The sequence below is a fragment of the Peromyscus californicus genome, unplaced genomic scaffold (assembly GCF_007827085.1).
Source record: "Peromyscus californicus insignis strain IS unplaced genomic scaffold, ASM782708v3 Scaffold_10__1_contigs__length_136768540, whole genome shotgun sequence".
Classification (NCBI taxonomy): Eukaryota; Metazoa; Chordata; class Mammalia; order Rodentia; family Cricetidae; genus Peromyscus; species Peromyscus californicus.
Genome location: NW_026294391.1, coordinates 30,829,693 through 30,852,588, shown reverse-complemented (window position 1 = coordinate 30,852,588; position 22,896 = coordinate 30,829,693). Strand labels below are relative to the sequence as shown.

The window sequence follows — 22,896 nt, the reverse complement described above, 5'->3', positions numbered from 1 at the left end:
CTGATATGGGTGCTGGGAACCAAACTCCGGTCCTCTGCAAGAGTGGCAAGTGCTCTCAACTGCTGAGCCATCTCTCCAGCTCTGTTTATTATTTTTCGAGTGACCAAAAGTGTATCTTGAAAAAGGAACTAGGCTGAGAATGATGGAACATGGCTGTAATCCTGGTACCCAGAAGACTGAAGCAGTACAATTACTGCGCTGGAGCAAGATCAAGATCCGCCTGGTCCATATAGGGAGTCCCCAGCTAGGCAAAGCTCCACAGCTAGATCCAGTCTGAAAATCCAACAGAAGGAACAGGATTAAATATTAAGCAACCTCCAAAGAGAACTGCATTTCACTCTGCCAGAAATCCTTCAGGATATCTTCTAAGTGCATCTTTTATAGAGGAGTGATTACAATTTTGATACTGTTTTATATTTTATTATCCATAGGAAATGAACTATAGTACTGAAAAGGAAGTTATTTTTGGATCATTTCTTTACTTTAAAATATTTCTAGATATCTAGTGCCCTTAATAATAATAAATTCAAGTATTGAAGTCCCTCTGTCAACTTCTTGCAGCTTAAAAATTATCCTGTCTTTGAATCAGGCATGCTGATATATGCCTATAATCCTGGTACTCAGAGAACTGAGCTGGGATGATGGAGAGTTTGAGATCAGTTTGGGCATCAGTGAATTTGAGACCAAGCTGGGATACATAATGAGACCCCAAACAAACACCATACCAATCAAAATGGTACCCTCCCATACTACCAGCTACGCAAAAACCAACCAGCCAACCAACCAACTAAACAAACAAACAACCAAAACCAAACTCCACAAAAGCACCCTTCCTTTTGGTGCATTGTCGTGCACAGCGTGGCTGACTGAATCGCTTGTGACATGGTGATTATACCAGCTGGAGTTATGTAGCAATATGGTTTTCCTCTTCGTCTGTCAAGTTCAATGGAGAGCATGACTGTTCTGCTAGCTTGTGTAGGCCTCCTCAACAATCCAGAAATGCTTCACCATGTATCTTGTAACGATAAAGACTTTTCTTTTTTCTTTCCTTTTTTTTGTGGGTTTTTTTTTTTTTTCGAGACAGGGTTTCTCTGTGTAGCCTGGACTGTCCTGGAACTCGCTCTGTAGATCAGGCTGGCCTTGAACTCACAGAGATCTGCCTGCCTCTGCCTCCCCAGTGCTGGGATTAAAGGTGCACACCACCATGCCAGGCAAGATAAAGACTTCTCCAAAGCACGCATAGCAAGCACTTTACTCACCGCCTCTTCTCTTCAGCACCCCTTTGATGGTCCCTGTTTGCTTGGTGGGGTGACATGGTCAGAGTTCATCATCCTTACTGTTCCTGAGTCGAAATCAGTCATTCCCACTGCCTTGCTTCCTCTTAGTGAAAATTGAAATGTAAATTGTCTCAGAAAAACATGGACATACTGTTCTTAGAACATCCTTCTAGAAATCTCTGGGGTGGTGCTGTTGACCTTTTGTCTATTTATTTTTATCAGTGTGTATTTCAATTTTGGAAATGGTTTTAACAGTTTCTTTAGATCTTAATCTGTTTAACTTCACTTTTTAAATATTTATTTATCTTATGTGTATAGATATTTGCCTGCATATATATGTATATAGATCATGTTTGTCCCTGCAGAGTTCAAAAGGAGGCCTTGGATCCCCTGAAAATGGAGTTATGGATGGCTGTAAGCCACCATGTGGGTGCTGATAACTAAACTCCAGTCTTTTGCATGAGACACAGGTGCTCTTAACTACCAAGGCATCTCTTCAGTCCCCCGTTTGTCTAACTTTAAATTACAACCTTTACAGGAAAGAAAAATGTTAGGGCTCAATCTTCCTTCTGTTTTTTAATGCTCTGAGTATATGCACACTTACTAAGTGGTTTTCTCATACATTGACCAAGCATTTACAAAGAAATTGATTAAGAAGACATTCTTAAAGTAGATCTTGACTATCAAGTTTTAATTCAGATTATTCAAATAGTAAAAACATTGACCAAATGACTTTCAAACTGGGGGTAGTCACTAAGGTAAACGCATAGTCACTGTAGTCACTATGCAGTGTAGGCAGACATTTCTTACAGCAGCCTCCAATTCCCAAATAACGGACATAGAGACTTAATATGCATTATAAATGCCTGGGTGATAGCTCAGGCTTATTACTAGCTAATGCTTACATTTAAATTAATGCATATTTTTATCTGTGTTTTGCCACATGGCTTGGTACCTTATTTCAGTACAGCATGTTCATCTTGCTTCCCTCCGCATCTGCTAGCAACTCCTCTGACTCCACCCTTCTTCTTCCCAGCATTCTCAGTTTGGCTGTCCCACCTAGCCTAATCCTGTTCACCTATTGCCCAGTCAGCTTGTTTATTAAACCAATCATAGCAACATATATTCTCACAGTGTAAAGGGCTATTTCACAATGCAGTATCTTTAATGAAACTTATCATGAACTACAGTGCATTGTCCTGAATAACCTTCCGAGTATAGAGTTGCAAATATACTAGATGTTCTCTCTTGATTAGATGTTGGTGAACTCAAAGTAGTTATGCTTATGACAGTTTGCATTTTTAGGCTGCTTTGAAGAGCCACTGTTTTACTGTTATCATCTGCTTTTAGCTTTGGCTCGGATTTCATTTTCTTGGATTCTCAACTTTTCATCAAATTCGTCCTTGTGTTTTTCTCCACTTAGCAGCAAGCATTTCTTGAGTGCCTGTGTATGTGTGTGTGTGTGTGTGTGTGTGTGTGTGTGTGTGTGTGTGTGTGTGTGTGTGTATGCACCAGAGTACATCCTTGGGTGTTAATCCTCAGGCACTGTCAACGGACTTCCTTCCTTCCTTCATTTCTTCTTTCTTTCTTTCTTTCTTTCTTTGGAGACAGAGTCTCCCTGACCTGGAATTTGTCAAGTAGGCTAGCTGGCTGGCCAAAAAGTCCCGGGAGTTCACCTCTTCAGCGCTTAGGTTTTAAGCGCATAGGACCATGTTGGCTTTTTTGATGCGGGTATTGGGAATCTAACTCTGGTTCTCATGCTTCCAAGGTAGGTACTCTACCTACTGCCGTGAGCTTCTGTTTCACATGTTGTCTGCTGTCTCGGGACTCCCAGTGGTAAAATTCCACAACTGTAGTAGACCTCCCGTAACCTAGGTGAGGGTGAGGTAGAAAGGAAACTTGAAAGGGGACTGGAAATGTGCTTGAGGAAGGCAAGGAAGACTCAGTGTGCCCTCCTCTCGTCTTACTCTCTCCTTGCTCCCTGATCAGACACTGCGTCTTTTGTTGACACAGGCCCTGCAGGGACTCAGCCCCGGCTCCAGCTCTGAGTGCCCCTCCTGGCACATTTTCCTGTTGAAAGGCTCCTAACGTCCCTCCTTTTGACCTGGACTTGGCCTCTTGCAGCTGATTCAGCTTAGCTCCTCTGAAGTGTACCCCTGCCCACGTGTAAAGCCCTTCCCCCATCCTCTTCATATTGTCCTCTAGAAAAGCAAGGGTCACGTTGTTACAGTCCTCTTACACAGTCTCCTCTACTACCAGGCTCTGTGAATGTATTTGGATAAAATAGTTTAAGCAAGCCTTTTAGATGTATCAACCACAATCGAATCCATTTCAACCATCCTTGCACTGTCTGTTGAAGACAATTCACTCATGAAACAAGAGACTTGAGGAAGAGGAAGCACTGTGTTCTCATTTTATTTTACAGAACCTGTAATGAAGTCGTGATAAGCAGATACTTGTCTGCTCTTCTCTTTTAAAGTTTACATATTCTACTTGGTCCCAACCTTTGGGCACTTCTCATCATCAAAGTCAGGAGAGAATGTTCTAATCAGGCACTGTCTGGCTCTCTTTGGAATGTGGGAATCAGGGTGTTGGTATAAAATCACGAACATCTATGTATCTTAAAGCTATTTTATTACTTAAAACATTAAATACACATGTGATAAAGCAATGTTTGTGTACATTCTTTCTTATACTTGAATAAAAAAGATGATGTCTTCTTTAAATGTCTAAACTGTTTGGACTAAACTGACTTTCGTACTATATTAGTTTGCTAAGAGACTGTTTACTTCTTCCATGGCTTCTGCAGAGAACCCTCCTCTATTGACTTACCTGTAACAAATGCTCTTAGCTGGGTGGTGGTGTCACATGCCTTTAATCCCAACACTCAGGAGGCAGAGGCAGGGGGAATCTCTGTGAGTTTGAGGCCAGCCTGGTCTACAGGGCTAGTTCTAGGACAGCCCAGAGCTGCACAGAGAAACCCTGTCTCAAAAACCCAAAAAACAAACAAAAAAACCAAATGGTCTTTATTCTGTACTATTGTTTTAATCTGCAAATTACTCTACACCCACTTTCTGTGCTTTTCCCCTTAAAAATCTTTTTTTTTTCTGGCCAACTTGCTCTTACCCAGTTTATCTAATACATCTTTGAGAAGAGCATCGTGCGTGCATGCTTGCTCAGTTTACAAGAGTTAGTAGTTTCAGTTCTGAAGTGTTTAATAATACATTGTTCCTGTGCCCCCAGGGTGTGTGTTCTCGGACCAGGCCCTGGGGAGACTGTGACTTCAGGTACAGACTGTGAAATACCAGAGGCCTGGAGGCATTAGGAGCTCTTTTCCTGTCCACACCTTTCCTTGTGTGCTCTGATCTTTGATTGAACGCTCCTCTGCTGTTGGCAGAGGTGGGAATGGAATTGAAGCTGATCACAGGAGCACTTGACACACCCCAGCCAGTCAGTCATACTTATGGTTTTTGTTTTTTTGTGGTTACCTGATCATGTTAATCTTGGGCTTTTTTTACCCTTCAAATCAAATCAAAACTCACATTTGTAACTGTAGCTCTTTGTGCTGAATGAAAAGGTGTAGTTTGGAATAAATGCTCCCTCAGGGCACTCCTGGTGTTGAGCAGACACACTTAGTCACCAGCATTGACTGAGTACCTATTATGGGCTGGATAACAGGTGAGGAAGAGAGTCTACTCAGATCTATAAGGGGTCCCCGTGGGTACACAGTGAGGAAGGGGGATGCACAGGGAATCCCTCACAGCAAAGAATGATAATGGCCTGTGACACTAGCGGCTGTCAGCTGATGGAGCAGCTTTTGTATACAGGAGTTTTCAGGGGTTATCCATTATCCTTGGACCAGACCCTCTTCCAATAGTAAGCACAAAAATGTGGATGTGGGCAAGGTGTTTTGCCTCATGCCATACAAATAGAAATATATAGGCTGGGATTCACTTTTAGACTTATCAGGCTTTTTCTCCTAGCTCATAGTATCTGTAAAAGATGCTGGCCTGGGAGGCCAGGGTTCCTTGCACTATCCTTCAAAGCAGTAACAGGAATGTTTTAAGTCAGACAGTGGTGGGCCATTTTTCTTTGTTCTGTGTTGATGATTTGTTCTCCCCCACCCATTCCCTGCTGATGCCCAATTAGTCCTTTGAGCTGTTCCGGGGCCCATGACAGACCTTGCTGCACCCTGCAGGAAGCCATCTCAACCTCTGCTTTGCTCCCTCTTGCTCAGAGAGAGCTCATACCCAGTGGCTCTGTCACTGGGGTCAGTTGTCTTCCTCCGAGAAAGCTGCTGTTAGTTTCCTACCAGAGCCAGGCCTTGGCAATCATGCTGTTGTTGGTGTGGTGCCCCTTACTGGTACATTCATGAAGCTGCTGAAAGCAAATGGAGATCAGCTTTGTTGTGTATGCAGAGCCTCATTGTTCCTGTGCCCTTGAGCTGGGAAATCTAGATCCCCAAGCCCCTAGCCCAGACACTGATGAGGAAGCGCTAGACAGTGAGAACTTGGCCTTCTTTAGGGAAGACGATCTTTTTTTTCTAAGTTGGTTCATGAATCCGTTAGGGCTCTCTAGTTGCAAGTAACAGAAACCAACTGTCTGCTAACTAAAGAGGGCAAATGATTCATGGAAAGGCTTTGGGGTGGTTTATGTGGTGGAAGAAGAAGCTGTAGAATCATGTGTGGGAAAAGTAGCAAGCAGGCTGCTTCTGAGAGCTCCACAGGGTGTGTGCTCTAGCCGTTCCCAGCTGCTGTCACCTTCCTGGCAGTCAGTTAGCTTCTGTGCCCATGTGCTGGCAGAGCATTGGACATGTCAGCTGCATTCTCATCAGATTGTATCTCATGGGGGAGGAGACTCTCCTCCAAATGGCTTTCTTCCCTGGATGGGGAGAGTGGGGGCTCCCTGGGGGCAACCATAGTCAACTGCTTGAGCAAATACCTACAGTTATAAGTTCCTAAATGTGGGTCACATAATGTTTCCACTTTTATCTCTAAAGGACAAATTTAGGTATAGCATTTCATATATGTAAATGTATACTGTGCGTTTTTGGTAACTTTGTAGCATTGTGCACTGTTTGCCACAGTTTAAGATTAAAATGTTTCCATTATCCCAAAAGATCTCTCTTAGCCATTTGTAATCAGTTCACATCCCTGGTCCCAGGCAACCAACCACTCATCTATTTTCAGTCTCTTTAGATTTGCACCTAGGTTTTTATATGCTCCTGATTGCTATAATTTCTGGGTATTGTGGAAACTCTGCTCCATGGGGGAGGGCAAGGAAGAAGCCCTTCCAGTGGTGCCCAAGTCTGTATCTTGCTGATCTCAATTACTACTGATGTTACATCTAACCTTCTCTCCTGAGAACTGTCATTTGGGAGAGCAAACATGCTAAATCTCGGTCATGGAATAGTCTAGACCTCAGTTCTTCACCTGTACAATTAAGAAATTTACTTGACAAGATGATATCTGATGTTATTTCTATCACCAGTAATCAGCAATTGCACTTTTCTTTTTTCATGAAATCCTTTCTGGTGAAAATTACTTCTTGATTTTCTGTACTATCATCAAATAGGATGGAAACAAAACATTAAAATTAAAAATGCATTCATCAGAATGAACACAATGAAAAAAGTGTAAAGCCACAAGTATGTGACATTTCTACTTCGGAAATGATTAAAGCGTAAAGCCACACCTACCAAGACCTTTGCGACAACATGTATATGGAGCAAAGGAAGTCAGTTGGAAACTTCCATCCTGCTCTGTTGATTCCCATATTTATTGAGTCACATGGGATGGTAGGTGGGGGAGCCAGAATCCTATCCTGGGACACAGAAGGGCTCCCCCTCCCCAAGAGGCTTGTAGGCTGCTTGGGGTAAGGCACCGTGAAATGCCTCACGGGTGGAGCAGAGATAGAGGAAGTGAGGGGTACAGCAGGAGGGGTGAGTCCCGCAGCGGGGGGCGGGGGGGCTCTATCATCGCCACTGTGTCAGCTTCACCACGAAGCTGCTTGACAGCTGTCTTAGCCAACCCAACAGTTCAAAAACCACTCATTTCGTGTTGTCAGGGCCGGTGGGGGTGGGCGAGCATTCAGCAAGTCTGAAGGCGGAGATAGGGAAGGTTGGAGTGTTAGCATTTCTAAGCAGATCTCTTATCTCCCGGGGCGCTATCTTTTTTGTTAACTGTAGTTTTTTTTTTTTCTCAGACAGTAGTTAGAGCAAACTTGTGGAGGCTGGCTTTTGGCACAGCAGGCAAATGGAGGGTGGTGTTTTTTTCTGATGGGGAGACATTCTTAAGTTTTGTAATTTATGGTGTCTTTAAATATGGGATTTTGTTTACTTTTGTCCTAATTACACCTCTGAGATATTTTACTTTGCCCAGTGCTTTCATTTTGTGCTCATGCAGAGATAGTTTCCCAAAGGGTACCATTTAAAAAAAAAATTGTAGGTAATGTTTTACCTTCCTTCGCTAAAGTTACCTGTAGCTTCTTGTACGCAAGGACGTGTGTTTGGAGGCACAGGCTTGGGCTCTGGCGAATATTTTGGCTGTGTTTGTGTAGTCTGAGGTCTTTGTTGCTTTATGGCTAAGCATTATTCTAGACCATTGCTATTCAATAGAAATATAATGCAAGGCACACGTATAATTTCAAATGTGCTAGCTAAACTTAATTTCAATATTCATTTACTCCAGTAAGTCCAAAGTACCATGTCACTGTGTGGTCAAGGTAAACAGTGTTGAGCTAATTCGTAGGTTTTGTTCCCGGACTGCTCCAGTACCGGCCCAGCTCTGGGAGCCCCAGCAGCCTGGGACGCCAATCCAAGAGTTGAGGAAGGATGCTGAGCAGAGAAAAAGGAGGCCCATTGAGAAGACAAACAAATAAAGGGATCCAGTGATCCCCAGTTTATCTTTAGGGTACTGACATGACCTTTAGGTTTAACTAGAAGACTTGTGTCAGGGGCAAGAGGTCTGCATTAATTAAGAGTCCTGGTCAGCACAAGGTCTGAGTGATCAGTGTCTGCGTTCTGGTTCTGAGGGTGGCCCAAAGACCCAGTCTCCACAGCTTGGCAGAGAAGGCTGGGTTTCAGCAGGCGATAACTCCTGTCGCATGCTCTAGCCTTGCTACCACACACAGTTGTCCTCCCCTGGGGAGGGGGTGTGGCCCGCCCAGGGAGGCTTTGCTCTTGCTGCAGTCCAAGGTGACAAGAGATCGATGACAGTGACTCAGACCTTTAGATGTCTTTTCTGGTATGGGGGGCAGGCCTTTGTAAAAGGTGGACAGTCGGCTACGGCTACCTCAGCTCCTCTTGTCTTCATGCCTTGAGCATGGAGAGGAGGTGAGATGGGCTAGGTGTTGTGGCTTTCTGGATGACACTCCTGAGTGATTGACAAGTCTGCGTGGAGCAGTAAACAGGTGAGCCAGAGTGAAGGAGACGAAATGAAGGCAGATGCTAGACTTTCATCCTGCTGTTAGATTACCTCGTGGGCCCAAGTGAGGAACCATTACTTTTCAACAGAAGCCGTTCCTAGGCGTCTGGTGTGGGGACCGGGAAGATGGCTCCTGGGTAAAGGTACTTGCTGCCAAGCCTGCCCATCTGTGATCCCTGAGCTTCACGTAGTGAAGGGAGAGAATCAGCTCTTTCAGTTGTCTTCTGCCTGTCACATATGCCACGGGGCCCTGCCCAAACAATCCAACAAAGAGCTTGTGAGACCTTTGGAGAAGGGTTGATTTTAGAAATATAGGGAGTTTTGCCTGCCAGTATGGCCGTGTACCCTGTGCAGGAAGTGCCCATGGAGGCCAGAAGAGGGCAGAGTTTCTTGCTGGCACTAGAGTTACAGTGGTTGTGAGCCACCATGTGGATGCTGGGAGTCAAACTGGGATTCTCCAGAGGAGCTGCCAGTGCTCTCCACTGCTGGACCATCTCCCCAGCCCCTCGTTAGACTTTTATGGCATGTGTAGCCACTGTAACTGGTGCTATTACATTGCAAAGAAAATGTAAACCTTTGAAAGGGAGGAAGAGAGACATAGCTTACGACTTGGGAGCTCTTAACAAAGTCATGCACAGCTTTCTTACCTTAAGAGAAACCTGATATATAAAAAAATTCTCTCGACAGGAAAGGTAAAGCAGGAAGTGATTATTCATGTCACAAAAGAATTAACCGCAGGTTCTTTTAAATAGCAAACTCCCTTAGTGCACTGAACAATATGACTCAGTTCGCAGAAATGAGATTGGCACTTGACATTTTAGAGGTAGAAACTATCAATATGAAATGTAAGCTGAGTGGTTGGATTATCAAGTCTGCAATGAGCACCTACTGTATGCCCTGGATGTTCAAAGGGGCCCTAGTAGAACAAACTGAGGAGGATTCACAGCCAGAAAGCATTTGGGATCTCACCAGGAGGACTCACAAGCCACCACCACAGCATAGTGCACTCGGTGGCAGAGCCAGGGAGGCTAGAGAAGCTATGGAGGAGGTTTGGAGGGGGTCAGGGGCCAGGGGCTAGAAAGCAGGGAGGGTACATATAATTTCCTAAGGTTAAATTCTGTTTGATCTGGGAAGAATTTTCTTTCAAGCAGTGGGGTAGTGTGTTGTGAAGAAGACCCGGACGTTGTACACTTATACTCTCCGCATCCCCAGCCCTGAATGGCCAGCCTTACCATACAGAGTGGGCATCCCCTAATGCAGGTCCTTAAGCACATGGAGAGAGAGAGTGAAGAAAAGCCAGGATGCTTTTCTCCCTGGCTTGGCATACAGCAGGCAGCAGTTCTTGACTTCTTAGTAGCCATCTTGAAGCAGACTCTACTTGCTCTCTTTTAGCTTGGCCTTGCCAAGTTCAGGTAGAGAGTCAGGAAATATGACCCGCTGTTTAGCAAGGAAGAAGCAAGGCTGTGATCCACACATTGGTCAGGTCCGGAGTTCCCGAAAGTTCATGGGATCGAAGTTAACCAGGACACAGCTCCCTTTACCTCTTTAAAGCATTTCCTTGTTCTCCCTCCTCCCCCCCCTCCTGAATGCACACCTGTATTTGGGTTCTCTCAATTTGTCCCCAACATTTTAATGTTTCCCATCAGAAAAATTGAGAGTTGTCCTTTCCTTGTTTGATGAGATCTGTTTTGGGGAGCCTGAGTTCATGGCTCATGGTTTTGTTTGTTTTTCGTGGTGCTGAGAATTGAACTTAGGACCTTAAGAGTGCTAGGCAAGCTGTATTCCCAGACCGTTTTTCTTTTATCTTTCTTTCACTTAAAAATTTTTATTTTATGTATATATGTGTTTGCATACATTCAGGTATGTGTACCGTGTGTGCGTAGTGTCAGAAGAATATGAAACCAGAGTTAGAGATGGCTGTGAGCCATCATGTGAGTGCAAGGAATTGAACCTGGGTCCTCTGGAAGAGCAGTGAGTGCTCTTAACCACTGAGCCATCTTTCCAGCTCCCTGGTTTCGTTTCCAAAAAAAGAATAATGTTTGAGTATCTAAAAATTTTGGCGTGGATACATTTTAATGTGATGTCTTTGTTGTGAGAACATCAGAGTGTATGCACACACAGATGACTGTGAGATCATGGATGATACAATCTTACCGTATCTCAGTCATCATGTATGTGGTTCATTGACCAAACTTACATGACAGGTGACTGTATATTACTGTATGGGGAGCTCTAATCTCCTATTAAGGACAGTGAACTTCGGGGAAACAAACACATGAGTTTTGTATGGCCATAGACAGTTGGGGGGAAAACAGCTATTTTCTTCAAGGGTCAAGTACTTAGTTAATCCCAGGATAGCCCAACATTTATAGCTCTCTCATCAAGGGTGGATGTAAGCCCACATTCCAATTTCCTTGATACTCATGGAGAGTTGTTTGGTCATTTCCCTGTAAGACGTGATTGGCCTAAACTGCTGCTCATCTCTAAACAGGACTGTCCAAGAGCTCTGGCCAGGAGCTGAAGTGGCAGCTCCACATTTTCTTGTTTACATGGCCTTGAGTTGAATAGCCTACCGCTTCTACACCATGCAGATTGTTCAACCTACTTATCCACTTAGTGAGGGTGATTTTAGTTAAAGGAGGTAAGAATCATGAAGAGGCGTAGGCATCACGGAGCTGTGGGTGTGCTCCCTGCTACTGGAGCTAGTGTGTGCTCTAGCAGAGCTTGCTGGCTTGTGTTCCTTGCCCAGCACTCCTTTCTTCTGCTGGCTGTTAGGCCCCTTAAGAGGCCTCTGACTGTCTGACAGAGAGCAGATGAAGATCCAGGGCCATTCTGTAAGTGGAATAGAAGGGAAGTTGGCACTTTCTTTTTAGAATTGATATGAACAGGTATTTGATCCAAGCATCACCTCAGCAGATCCCCGAGGTGGGTGTGTCTCATACTGAGAAACATTGTCTCTGAAAATGGGCTTACCTTCCTTGCTCAGCTTCAGGTTCCTTGGGAAGATGAGCATCAAACGATTTAATTGGGAAATGAGATAATTTAGGGTCTGGTATGTGAACAAAAGTTACTATAATCTCAGTTTCAATAGATCAATCTCTATTTAAAGTAAGCTTTTTATTATTTATTTATTTATTTGTTTGTTTGCTTGTTTTTGTTTTTTTGAGACAGGGTTTCTCTGTGTAGCTTTGTGCATTTCCTGGAACTCACTTGGTAGCCCAGGCTGGCCTCGAACTCACAGAGATCCACCTGGAAAGTAAGCTTTTTAAAATAAATTGATATAAAGGTCTCTAAATGTTGCCCAGGCTAGATGAACTGTTGGGCCTCTTTCCTTAGCCCCCTGAGTAGCTAGTACTATAGCAATGTGTGACTATGCCTAGCTGAAAGCTGCTTTTGATTTTTTGTTTGTGAGACAAGGTCTCACTAAGTTGAGCATACTGGCCTTGAACTTGCTTTATATGCAAACAGGCATTTGTAGCTAGAATTTTTCTCTCCTGATCCTTCCATTCCCCAGCAGTCCCATAGCCCACTTATAAAATAAGCATACAGATGCTTATATTATTTAAACTGCTTGACCATTAGCTCAGGCCTACCATTGTCTAGCTCTTACTCTTACACTCAGCCCATTTCTGTTAATCTATATGTCGCCACGTGTTCCGTGGCTTTACCTGCTGCCTTTACATGATGCTCCCTGGACGGCAGGCTGGCGTCTCCTCCTCTCTACCTTCCTGTTCTCTCAATTCTCCTCTCTGCTAGTCCTGCCTGTACTTCCTGCCTGGCTACTGGCCAATCAGTGTTTTATTTATCAATCAATCATCCACAGCAGGCATTGGATTTTACATTCCTCCTGCCTCATCCTCCCGAGTAGCTGGTGTGATGGATTTGTGTCATTGGACCTAGCTGTTTTTAAATTGATTGTTATGATAGCTCATTTTTAACCCACACCTTAGTGAGGGTGATTTTAGTTAAAGGAGGTGAGAATCATGAAGAGGCGTAGGCATCACGGAGCTGTGGGTGCGCTCCCTGCTACTGGAGCTAGTGTGTGCTCTAGCTAGTAGCAGGTGCGCTCCCTGCTACTGGAGCTAGTGTGTGCTCTAGCGTGTGTGTGTGTGTGTGTGTGTGTGTGTATGTGAGTGTATATGTATGTATGTATGTGTGTGTATGTATGTATGTGTATGTGTGTGTATGTGTGTATGTGTATATATGTATGTATGTGTGTGTATATGTGTATGTATGTGTGTGTGATGTGCATGTATGCATACATTTATTTTTGTGAGTTCAGATGTGTAAGTGCCATAGTGCATGGGTGGAGGTCATAGTACACCCTTGGGTGTCTGTCCTCAGTTTCCACTTTGTTTTGGGACAGTTTTGCTGCTGTGTATGCCAGGCTTACTGGCTCATGAGCTTCCAGGGGAATCTCTTCTCTGCCTCCTGCATACTACTTTGTTTGGCTTTATGTGGGTTCTGGGGACTCAAACTCAGATCTTTGGGCTTGCATGGAAGCACTTTGTCCACCGAGATGATGGCTCATTTGAACTATTAGGGACCAGAACATGGTACAGAGAAATTGGAGCATTCCTGCCTGCGTGCTTGTCAGAAATCACGAAAAAGCAGGAAGGGCTTCCTGGTGTATGCTCTTATGATCCTCTTTCCCATGGATAAGTGAGGACAGTAGGCTGCAACTCAACTTCATCATGAGCAGACTTAGGCCATGAGAGTGCAACAGCTAATGGTGGAATAAAACAATTGTCTAGGAAAAGGAAGTTCTGCTTTGAGTTGCTGCATTACCTTACTGGCTGCTGTAGCTGCTCTCACGAGTGCTCAGTCTGGAGGCCAGGCTGTTTTGAACCAGAAGTGCAAACTTAACCTCTAATAGAAGTGTAAGCCCATGTGATGGAGACCCGCTCACCTACTGGCCTTTCTCCCTGGAAAAGGAACCTTAGTGTATTGAATTTGTTTTGAATCATTTGTACCTTTTAGTTTTCTATTTAAGAAATATTTTCCAGCCGGGCGGTGGTGGCGCACGCCTTTAACCCCAGCACTCAGGAGGCAGAGCCAGGCAGATCTCTGTGAGTTCGAGGCCAGCCTAGGCTACAGAGTGAGTTCTAGGACAGGCTCCAAAGCTACATAGAGAAACCCTGTCTCGAAGACCCAGAAAAAGAAAAAAGAAAAAAAAAAGCAATATTTTCCAAAACCAAGGTTATTAAGATTTTCTCTCTTGCTTTCTTAGATCCCCACACTAGGAAGTTAAAGTCTCCAAACAGAAATGACAAGGGAAAGGAAGTGCTGACTACCCTGATTTGATAAGTGCAGGCTCTGCACATGAGTGTGATATCACATTGTGCCCCATTGATCTGTATGACTGTTACACAGTAATAAAACATTACAAGCAAACCCCAAAGAAAAAGATGCAGTTTGGGTCTTCACATTCATGTTTGCAGTACACATTCAACTCGCTTAACTTTCCCTTATTTTATCGTAACTCTTAATTGCTTATGTTCCATTTGGAAGTTCATGTAATTTTTATTTTTTTTGGTTTTTCAAGACAGGTTATTTCTGTGTAGTTTTGGTGCCTGTCCTGGAACTCACTCTGTAGAGCAGGCTAGCCTCGAACTCACAGAGATCTGCCTGCCTCTGCCTCCCGAGTGAGTGCTGGGATTAAAGGCGTGCGCCGTTGTTGTTGTTGTTGTTGTTGTTGTTGTTGTCGTCGTCGTCGTCGTCGTCGTCGTCGCCGCCGCCGCCGCCGCCACCCAACTCATTTTCACCATCTTTGTTTTCATTCATTTATATGAAGTCGCAAATGGAAAAGGGGGCAAGTTTTGGTGCTGGCTTATATTGAGGTACACAAAGAAGAGCCCAGAGTCTACAGAAATCTTGTAAAGTTAACCAATCTCTGGTTAGCTTGTGCCACACTGCATTGGTACTTTGTCAACAAAAGAGCTTCCTCATATGTTGCCTCTGCCTGTACCAAGTTGGGTGGATAGTCTCTCTGCCACTGAAAAGATAGTGTAACATGATACAATTGCCTGTGAGTTCATTTGTTGGGCAACAGTGCTTCCGATGTGGGCAATCTGAGATCTATCAATTCCACCAATGGAGCCCTCTGGTCCACATATCTTTATTTACATGTGTTGTCATGAGTGATAGCTGCCATTTCTGCAGCATGGGAATTATAGTCCATATTTTGCGCAGCTCAGGTCCAAGGACATTAACACTACACGGTTAGTTAGCAGTGGCCAGGTGAAGAGAAGCCCAAGGACTCGCTAGCTCTTGTTTGTGGTCTTTGGTCTCTGCACTTGGAGAAATGATGCCACATACCACCTGTGTTGTTAGGCCACTGTCACTGTGTGGTTTCCCTTCTGAAGCCCCTGCTGGCCCTCACACCGAATTGTAGGCCACCCTGCCTGTGTCTGACCACGACCAGCACTTCGTGGTTTCTGTGCTGTATAGACTTCAGGTTAACCAAAATCATGTTGTCTGTTATTTTAACTATTTCTAGGGGGAAGTCCCTTTAATCCGACTTTATTGGTCTTGCAGGGATCCTAGAGCTCAGCCTTCTACAACCGCTGACCCTAAGTTGCTCTTTTGGTTTCTTTCCCTTCCAGTGGAGGCCATAGTGGAGTTTGACTACCAGGCCCAGCACGATGATGAGCTGACGATCAGCGTGGGTGAGGTCATCACCAACATCAGGAAGGAGGCTGGAGGCTGGTGGGAGGGGCAGATCAACGGCAGGAGAGGTTTGTTCCCTGACAACTTTGTAAGAGTGAGTACAAAGCCAAACCTTTTTCCTGTTTCCTGTGTGGGCTTTGCAGACCAAAAGGCCGTGGGGGGCGGGGGGTGTGACGATAAAGTGCACGGGGCTCTTAGGGGTGTCACTGGCAGCTGGATCTCCTGGGTGATGGCAAGGAGAGCATGTGTGATTTTGCTCCATGGATGTAGGATGTCATCTGTTTTAAAATGACATTAAAAAACCCAGAGTTTACCTTCCCACAATGGTTTATCACTTTTTTTGAAAACACTGAGAAAATAGAAAAGCCTGTGAAATTATTTGGTCTATATATTTGTTTATTTGCTTTAAGAGTTTGAAAGGATTATTCCCTTTTTCATCCCGTGCAAAATGGCATTTGAAACGCAGTTTTGGCCATTTGCGTCGGGACCCTCCAGATGAAATGCAGAATCTAAATGATGCTCTCTTGGGCTTTCTCCCCATAGACACGCTGTTGTGATAGGAGCAGCCTGGTTTCCTTCCCACTTCATGTCTGTGCAGCATTGAATAAAACCTGTTTCTTCAGGAACATTTTAAAACCTGTGCCATTGTCAGACTCATTTAGGGCTTAACTAGATAACGTTTTTCTTTCCTGTTCATAAATGATGTGCCTCCACCATTATAAACAGCAGTGTGGATTTGGGGGTTTGGAAGAGGTTGCCTGGAGGCTGTTTCTCATGAGAAATACTAGCCAGGTCCCCAGTACCATAAGCTTCCTGTCCCATGCTGGAGAACAGATGATTTCCCTCCATAGGAAGAGCTTCATGTAGAATTCCAGGCCTGTAGCCGAATTCTCGGTGGTACCAGACTGTATTCAGAACTTGGCCGTATAGAACAGGCTCTTTGAGAAACCTTGGACCCAGAGAATTGTGGGTCCCCCTCAAAGGAACTTCAAGGGCTGGGTGGGAAGGCTTTATGACAGGGGGTATTGGTGAAAACCATTTGAATAGCTGCACAATTCCAGTGCTTGGGCCTTTACCTCTACCCTGTGGGAATCTAAAAGGAATAGGACTCCAAGTCAGTTTTTCTTCAGGGTCTTGCCTCCAAACGATCCTGCCAACCTCTCTTTTTTCGTTGTCTTTTGGTGTTCAGAATGCTGGGGAAATGGGACAGAGTTCGGCTGCAAATATGCTGATAAACACTGCTTTGCTTTCTGTGGTAGGAATGTTGAGATCATGCTGGAGTCAAAGGGCTTCCTCCCATTCTTAGGGGAGAAAAGCACAACTTCTGGGCTAGCACTGATCGATTCTGCTGATATGTATATGAGAGGTAATTCTTGGGCCTTTCCAAACAAAACTGCCCACTTTGGAAAAGGACTATCTTGAAGTTAGGCCAAAGTTGAATGTGAAAGGAGAGGTTTCCCAAAGGAGGCGCAGTGGTGGGGGTGAAGGTGAAGGTATGGCCAAGAGAGTAGAGGACCCTGGGAAGTACAGGGAGCCTTGGGAAAGGGAGGAGTGTGAGAAAGAAGTGGGGCATGGGAAAAGAGGAGGAGCATGGGAAGAAGAGACTCTAGTATGAGCTTCAAGTGTAGAGGGCAAGTTCTGTTCTGGAAGTTTTGAATGTGTCTCATTGACCTAGTGCCCTCTCCCTTCAAACCGCAGATTCACAGAACTGAATTGGAAGCCACTGAGTAAACCTGTAGAATTGGTTTGGGGCTCACTCTTCGTGTGCTATGAGGGGTTGTGGAAGGCAGATGGGAAGCAGGGCAGCAATTATCCAGAGTCTCCTCTTTTTGGGAGTGCTGCTGGCCTGGAGAACAGAAGGTGCTTTCCCTGTGAGGGAAGAGTTATATGGGTCTTTTTGCCAGGGCATCCTTCATTGCCTGGCCTTGCTGCCTTGGCTCAGACTTGGGAATCCTTAGCTGCAGACCCCTACAAGTGATGGGCTCTGGCTCCAGGATGTGCTAGGGTAAGAGAGCAGCAGGGAGGGGGAACACAGAGATCTGGGCCTACTCCTTCGGCTCCTACCTGTGGGGTGGCCCTGGGCTGCCTGTATCCGTTACCAGCGAAGTGGCTGCTCCTATTCAGTCCTCTCCTCTGTGCCTTCTGGGGCCTTTGTCTTTAGCCCTTTGCTACTGTGTTAAGGTTTTTCTATACTGCCTGTTCGAAAAAAATCTCTGTATTAATCTGGCCCCAGGTTGATCTGAGCCCGTTGTTTTCTTTTGCAAGCCCAACTACCTCGTTGTCTGTTCTTAGGATTAACCAGCACAGTCCTGGCAATCATTGAACACAGTGGCAGCCGTCTAGTAAGTGTGCCCGTGGCCCTGTTACCATGTAAAGGAATGACCCTCTCCCCTCGTTTTTCCTAATCAGTTGTCCCCTCACCTAGGCTTGACCCCTTGTTCAGTGAGAGGAAGTTACATTCTCGGGAGGTCCTTGGTCCATCCATGGTGGAAAAAGTAGAAATGTCTGGGGGCGTCTCTGCTTGTGGCTGTCACAGTCTAGAGAAACTTCGATTCTTTCAGATGGCTGAGTCTATTTTCAAGTCTTCACCCTTAGGCTTGTTATTGAAAACTCAGTAGGTGGATACAAGGGAGTTTAACAACAATCAAGGCTCCCACAGCGAATTTTAAAAAGAAAATGTGTTTTTAAGCAATAACAATCATATTGGCATACATCTGCCAGTTTTGAATATTTCATTTAGCGTAAGAATTAATTTGTCTTGGATTGAATTAAGGAATCTTGCGGAGCCCCATCATTTATTTGTGTGCCTCTGTTGATGTTATCAGAGAACTGCAGGAAGTCTTTTCTCAGTTCACTTATCAAATCCCTATTAGAGCAGTCTTTCCTAAAGTGATGGCATTCAGTGACCACCTTCGACTCTGTGCGTTCAGTCTCGCAAACGAGAATCTCCGCTCTCCTCTCGGTGCTGTGTATACTCACCCGTCCCATTATTACGAACAGGCCTGTCCTTTGCCAGCTCTGTGCTGTTTAGTTTGTCCCACTTTTGTTTAGTTGGTTTTATTCATTTACATTAAATATGTCAGAAGAATCTTTTCAAATCCTTCTTCTCTTTTCCCCCATCCTTCTTTCTCCACTTTTTCTTTTTATAATCTCTCTTTTTATTGTTTGAGAATTGCACACAAGATATGATGTTTGGATAAAATTCACCCTCCCATTCTCTTCCCATCAATTCCTTCCCTACCTCTCTTACTACTTTCCCCTCCCAACTTCAAATGTTCTCTCTCTCTGGTTTTTTGAGACAAGGTTTCACTGTGTAGCCTTGACTGTTCCAGAACTCGCTTTGTAGACCAGGCTAGCCTTGAACTCACAGAGATCTGCCTGCCTCTGCCTCCACCACCCAAGTGCTAGGATTAAAGAAGTGTACCTCTACTGCCAGGCTGTTTTTTAAAATCATGGAGTCCATTTACTGCTGCCTACATGAGCCTCAGGACCAAATCCCTGAAGAAAACCTTCTCTTTCTCTCTCAGCAGCCATCACCGGCTAATAGCTTAAACAGGAGTGGGAGTTAATGAGCCCACCCCCCCTCCATGCTGGCATTCAGATTTCCTTCATCTTGTACATTCAGTCATGGCTGCTTTGAGTTCATGTGTATAATGGTGTTGTCATGTCTGGCAAATACTGATTTGGTGCAGGTGTCCAATACCACTGGCTCTTCCAGTCTCTCTGCCCCTCTTCTGTCATGATCCCTAAGCCTTGGGAGCAAGGAATGTGATAATAGATGTCCCATTGAGGGCGGAGCTAGCCTCTTATCCTCTTGCACGTTGATTACTTGTGGGTCTCTGTATCAATCGCCCGTACACTGCTTTAGAATATGTTTTTCTTTATCTTGTCTCTCTTCAAAAAATGTTAATTCATTTGAAAGATAAAATTTGACATAGACTAAAATGCACACATCACTAGCATGCATTATGATTTTTGCATTTACATAAGAATGTACCTCTGCAGCCACTATCTATAGCAATACTGTTTCTGCCATCTCCCACCCCACCAAGTTCTCTTTGCTTTTTCCTGGACATTCCCTCTTCCTAGGGAGTCAAGTTTATTGTGATGGATTAGTCTTGCCGTCCTTGAGCTAGTCATGTAAGTAGGGCTGTAAGAACACTTGTAGTTTACATGTCTTCTTTTGTGTCACAAACTGTTGCATGTATCAGCACTTCATCCTTGCCATGTGGTATTGCACAGAAATGAATATATCATAACTTACTGATCCATTTTGTTGTTGTTGATGTTGATGGCTATTTGGGTTGTTTCATTTGGGGATTTTTGTGACATTCTTGTGTGTCTTCTGTGAACACAAGTACTCACTTTGTATGTATACAATGTACTTGTAGGAGTGGAAATGCCACTTTTGATCTCAACCAGTAGGGTTTTTTTTCTGTTTAAAGAAAGCCATCACAACCGGGAGTTGGTGGTGCATGCCTTTAATCCAAGTACTTGGGACATAGAATATGGCAGGCGAATCTCTGTGAATTCGAGGCCAGCCCGGTCTACAGAGTGAGTTCCCGAACAGTCAGGAACCCTATCTCAAACAAAACAAAACAAAACAAAACGAAAGCTGGGGCATCTTTAAGGGAGGGGGTGATTCATGTACTTTGAGCCTCTTGTCTGCTACATCCGAGGCCCAGTGAATGAATCACCCCAAATCTTGGTGTGTCTGACTGATAAGGCGACCTGAAGCACAGAGCTCAGTCTCTTGGAGCTGATTTGATTGGTGGGGCCAGGAACTATCAAAGACTAATCCTTATATTATTAAAAACATGCACATAGAGAACATGTATCTAAGCTTTGTTGGACTCCTTTAATGAGGAAACCAGTGGAATAACAAAACTTGATTTACCGAGGATATGAGGAACTGATTAAAAAGTCAGTGGAATTTTCAAATAAGATTGTAAAGTGAGATTGAAAACTGGCTCATGTCTTAGAGGGCAATAAAATTCTAACCTTTGGAGCGATCATCTCTACCAGAGGAGGAAAAAAAAGCTGTGGACCATCCTGTGTTTTCTATGAGTTATTCTCTGACTTTTGTAGAGCTGTAAAATGTCCTAATAAAGTATTAGTCCAGTTTTTATTTCCAGAGAGGCAGATGGCTCCTGGGGTTTCTCTTAAGAAAATGTATTAACATAATACTATGAGGTCCTATGATCATGACCTTTTTTGTTTTATTTTGTTTTGTTTTGGCCTAATTTCCAGGTATGGGTATTGTTTTCTTGAACTGACCATGAAAGACCATAGTATGGTGTACAATATTAGGGAAAAACCAGGGTGAAACATCATATTTATTTAATAGAGAAATCTATATCCTTTCTGAGACCTCAAACTACCACATCAAACAGAGGGCAACAGCTATTATAGGCAGATGTGGGCTCGTTCTTTGGACTGAATTACCAATATCATCCTTTAAAAACCTTACTCTGAGATGCACACAACATTGTGCTTTGAGCATGTCTGGAGTCTCTTGATATGGACTCCCAGGTAGCATATGGCAAAGTGAAGCAGGCCTGAGGCCTGAGACATTTTGTAATTCACAAGCAGAAAGCAGGAAGCTGCGGTAGGGTTAAAAGAATTTGGTTGTTGATCTCGCAATGCATCTGGTACTGTCTGTGAGGAAGTGAGCTGTTTTCTTGGCCTGGCTCTGTGTGCCTTCCATGGAAGTAGCTATACATGCCGCCTGCTCTATTGTTGAAAGCTGAAGTGTGTTCACTTGAAGTTTGTAGTCTATGTATGCCTGCTAAGTATAACAGTTCTCAGCTCCATTTCCCATCTCCTTAGTTCTCCCTTGCTGGGTGTTTGAAATCTGTCTTTGGCATATTCAGAACCTTCTTTTTTGTATTTGTATAAAGATTGGCCAATGCAGTCCCTAAATGAGGCAAAAAGCCAATATTCTACATATTTGTGTCACTTTGAGAGAAACCTCAGAGTTTCTCTGCTGTTCTTGATTTAGGAAAGAAGCAGGAATCCACTTCAACAGTGGCATGAAGTAGACATTTCCACATTGCTCTTTTATACTGAGCATCATTCTTGGATTTCCCTTTACAAAATGTTTGCTTTTCTTTATATTTCAAACCCAAAGGCTATTTATTTTGTGATTTATAGCAATGGTTGTTTTCAAGATCCCTGTTGCTTTTCAGAGAGTAGCAGGGGAGTCTGCAGGTGTGCTTCATTATGGGCAGAGCCTCGTCTTTCCTTTTATCTTCGGTGCTGAGGATGGAATCCAGTCTCACTCGGGCCAGGCAAGCGCTCTACCATTGGGCTCAACACGCAGCCCTGCAAATGTCTCTTTTTGCTCACATTTTACGGTGAAGTGCCTGGGTATATGAGGGTCTGCTGAAGTCTTGGAGTAGACATTCATTGGGTGTCTGCTAGAGAGGACTCTGGCTAGTGGTTAGCCACCAAAGGATATGAGCATAATGAAAACACGTTGAGCAGAGTGCCATATTGCCACAAATATGACTTCTTCCCCAGGGAAAAATGTACAGTGCCTGTGCCATAGCTTTGGAGAGCATGTTAGACATTATTCTGCAAAGATGATTGGCAGAGGTGTTTCTGATTAAAATGTCACTTGAGAAGTTTCCAAGTTTATTCATTAAGCAACTATTTGAACATGCTAGATGAACCCTTTTTAGGCCCCACTTGCTAGCTTACTTTGTGGAATTATAATGGCTGCATTCTACTCAAGGCTTACTGGCTGCCTAGCATCACATACATAATCTGAGTGCAATAGTCATAATGTATTGGGCACTTACTCTTTGCCAGGCAGGAAAGAGGCTGAACCCTTCATGTGCATTATTTCATGGTTTCATGAAATTGTACCATCCTCTGACATAGGTACTGCTTTGATTGAGAAAAAAAAATGCCCAGAAAAGGCAACAAGGTGTATCAACGTGGATACTTATCCACAGCTGCAGGAACTAGTAGGGAACAGGGAGAACTCTGGAATCCAGACAGCTGGCTCGAGAACCTGAGCCACCAATCTGATAGCATTGTCTAGATGGCTGATGTTATTCCTCTATGTCTTTACCACCTGCTGCATTATGCTTCCTCCAGATGTCTTACCAAAAGGAATCAAATCAGATATCAAACCTTAAAAAAAACAACAACAAAACAACAGCCTTGGTTGGCCTTGTGTAGTGGTGCACACTTTTAATCCCAGCACTCAAGAAGCAGAAGCTGGTGCATCTATGAGTTCAAGGCCAGCCTGGTCTACATAGTGAGTTCCAGGACAGCCAGAACTACATAGTGAGACCCTGTCTCAAGACAAGCAACAACAGTAACTAGACATCTTTTATCTACTCATGGGCTTGCACTATTTTTCCTACAAATCCCAAAGTAAGGCAATTAGGGAAAACATTTCATTTTTATTAATTAGTATGCTAGCGTGTCATTTTTCAGCACTTAGGATATGCCCTTCAGTAGGAGTGTTACTCGTTTTCCACCCTTAGGACCCTTCAACAGCAAGCCCTTCCAAC

General features: G+C 44.1%; 1 protein-coding gene across 7 annotated transcripts in view; it reads left to right on the top strand.

The window, feature by feature from the left end:
- The window catches only part of Sh3kbp1 (SH3 domain containing kinase binding protein 1), a 343,879-nt gene that overhangs the window by 36,901 nt on the left and 284,082 nt on the right, over positions 1–22,896 (top strand). For all 7 annotated transcript variants that reach the window (XM_052726292.1, XM_052726149.1, XM_052726364.1 and 4 more), the window contains exon 2: positions 15,307–15,464. In XM_052726292.1, the coding sequence (XP_052582252.1) occupies positions 15,307–15,464 (158 nt within the window). The remainder of the gene's footprint in view (positions 1–15,306; positions 15,465–22,896) is intronic.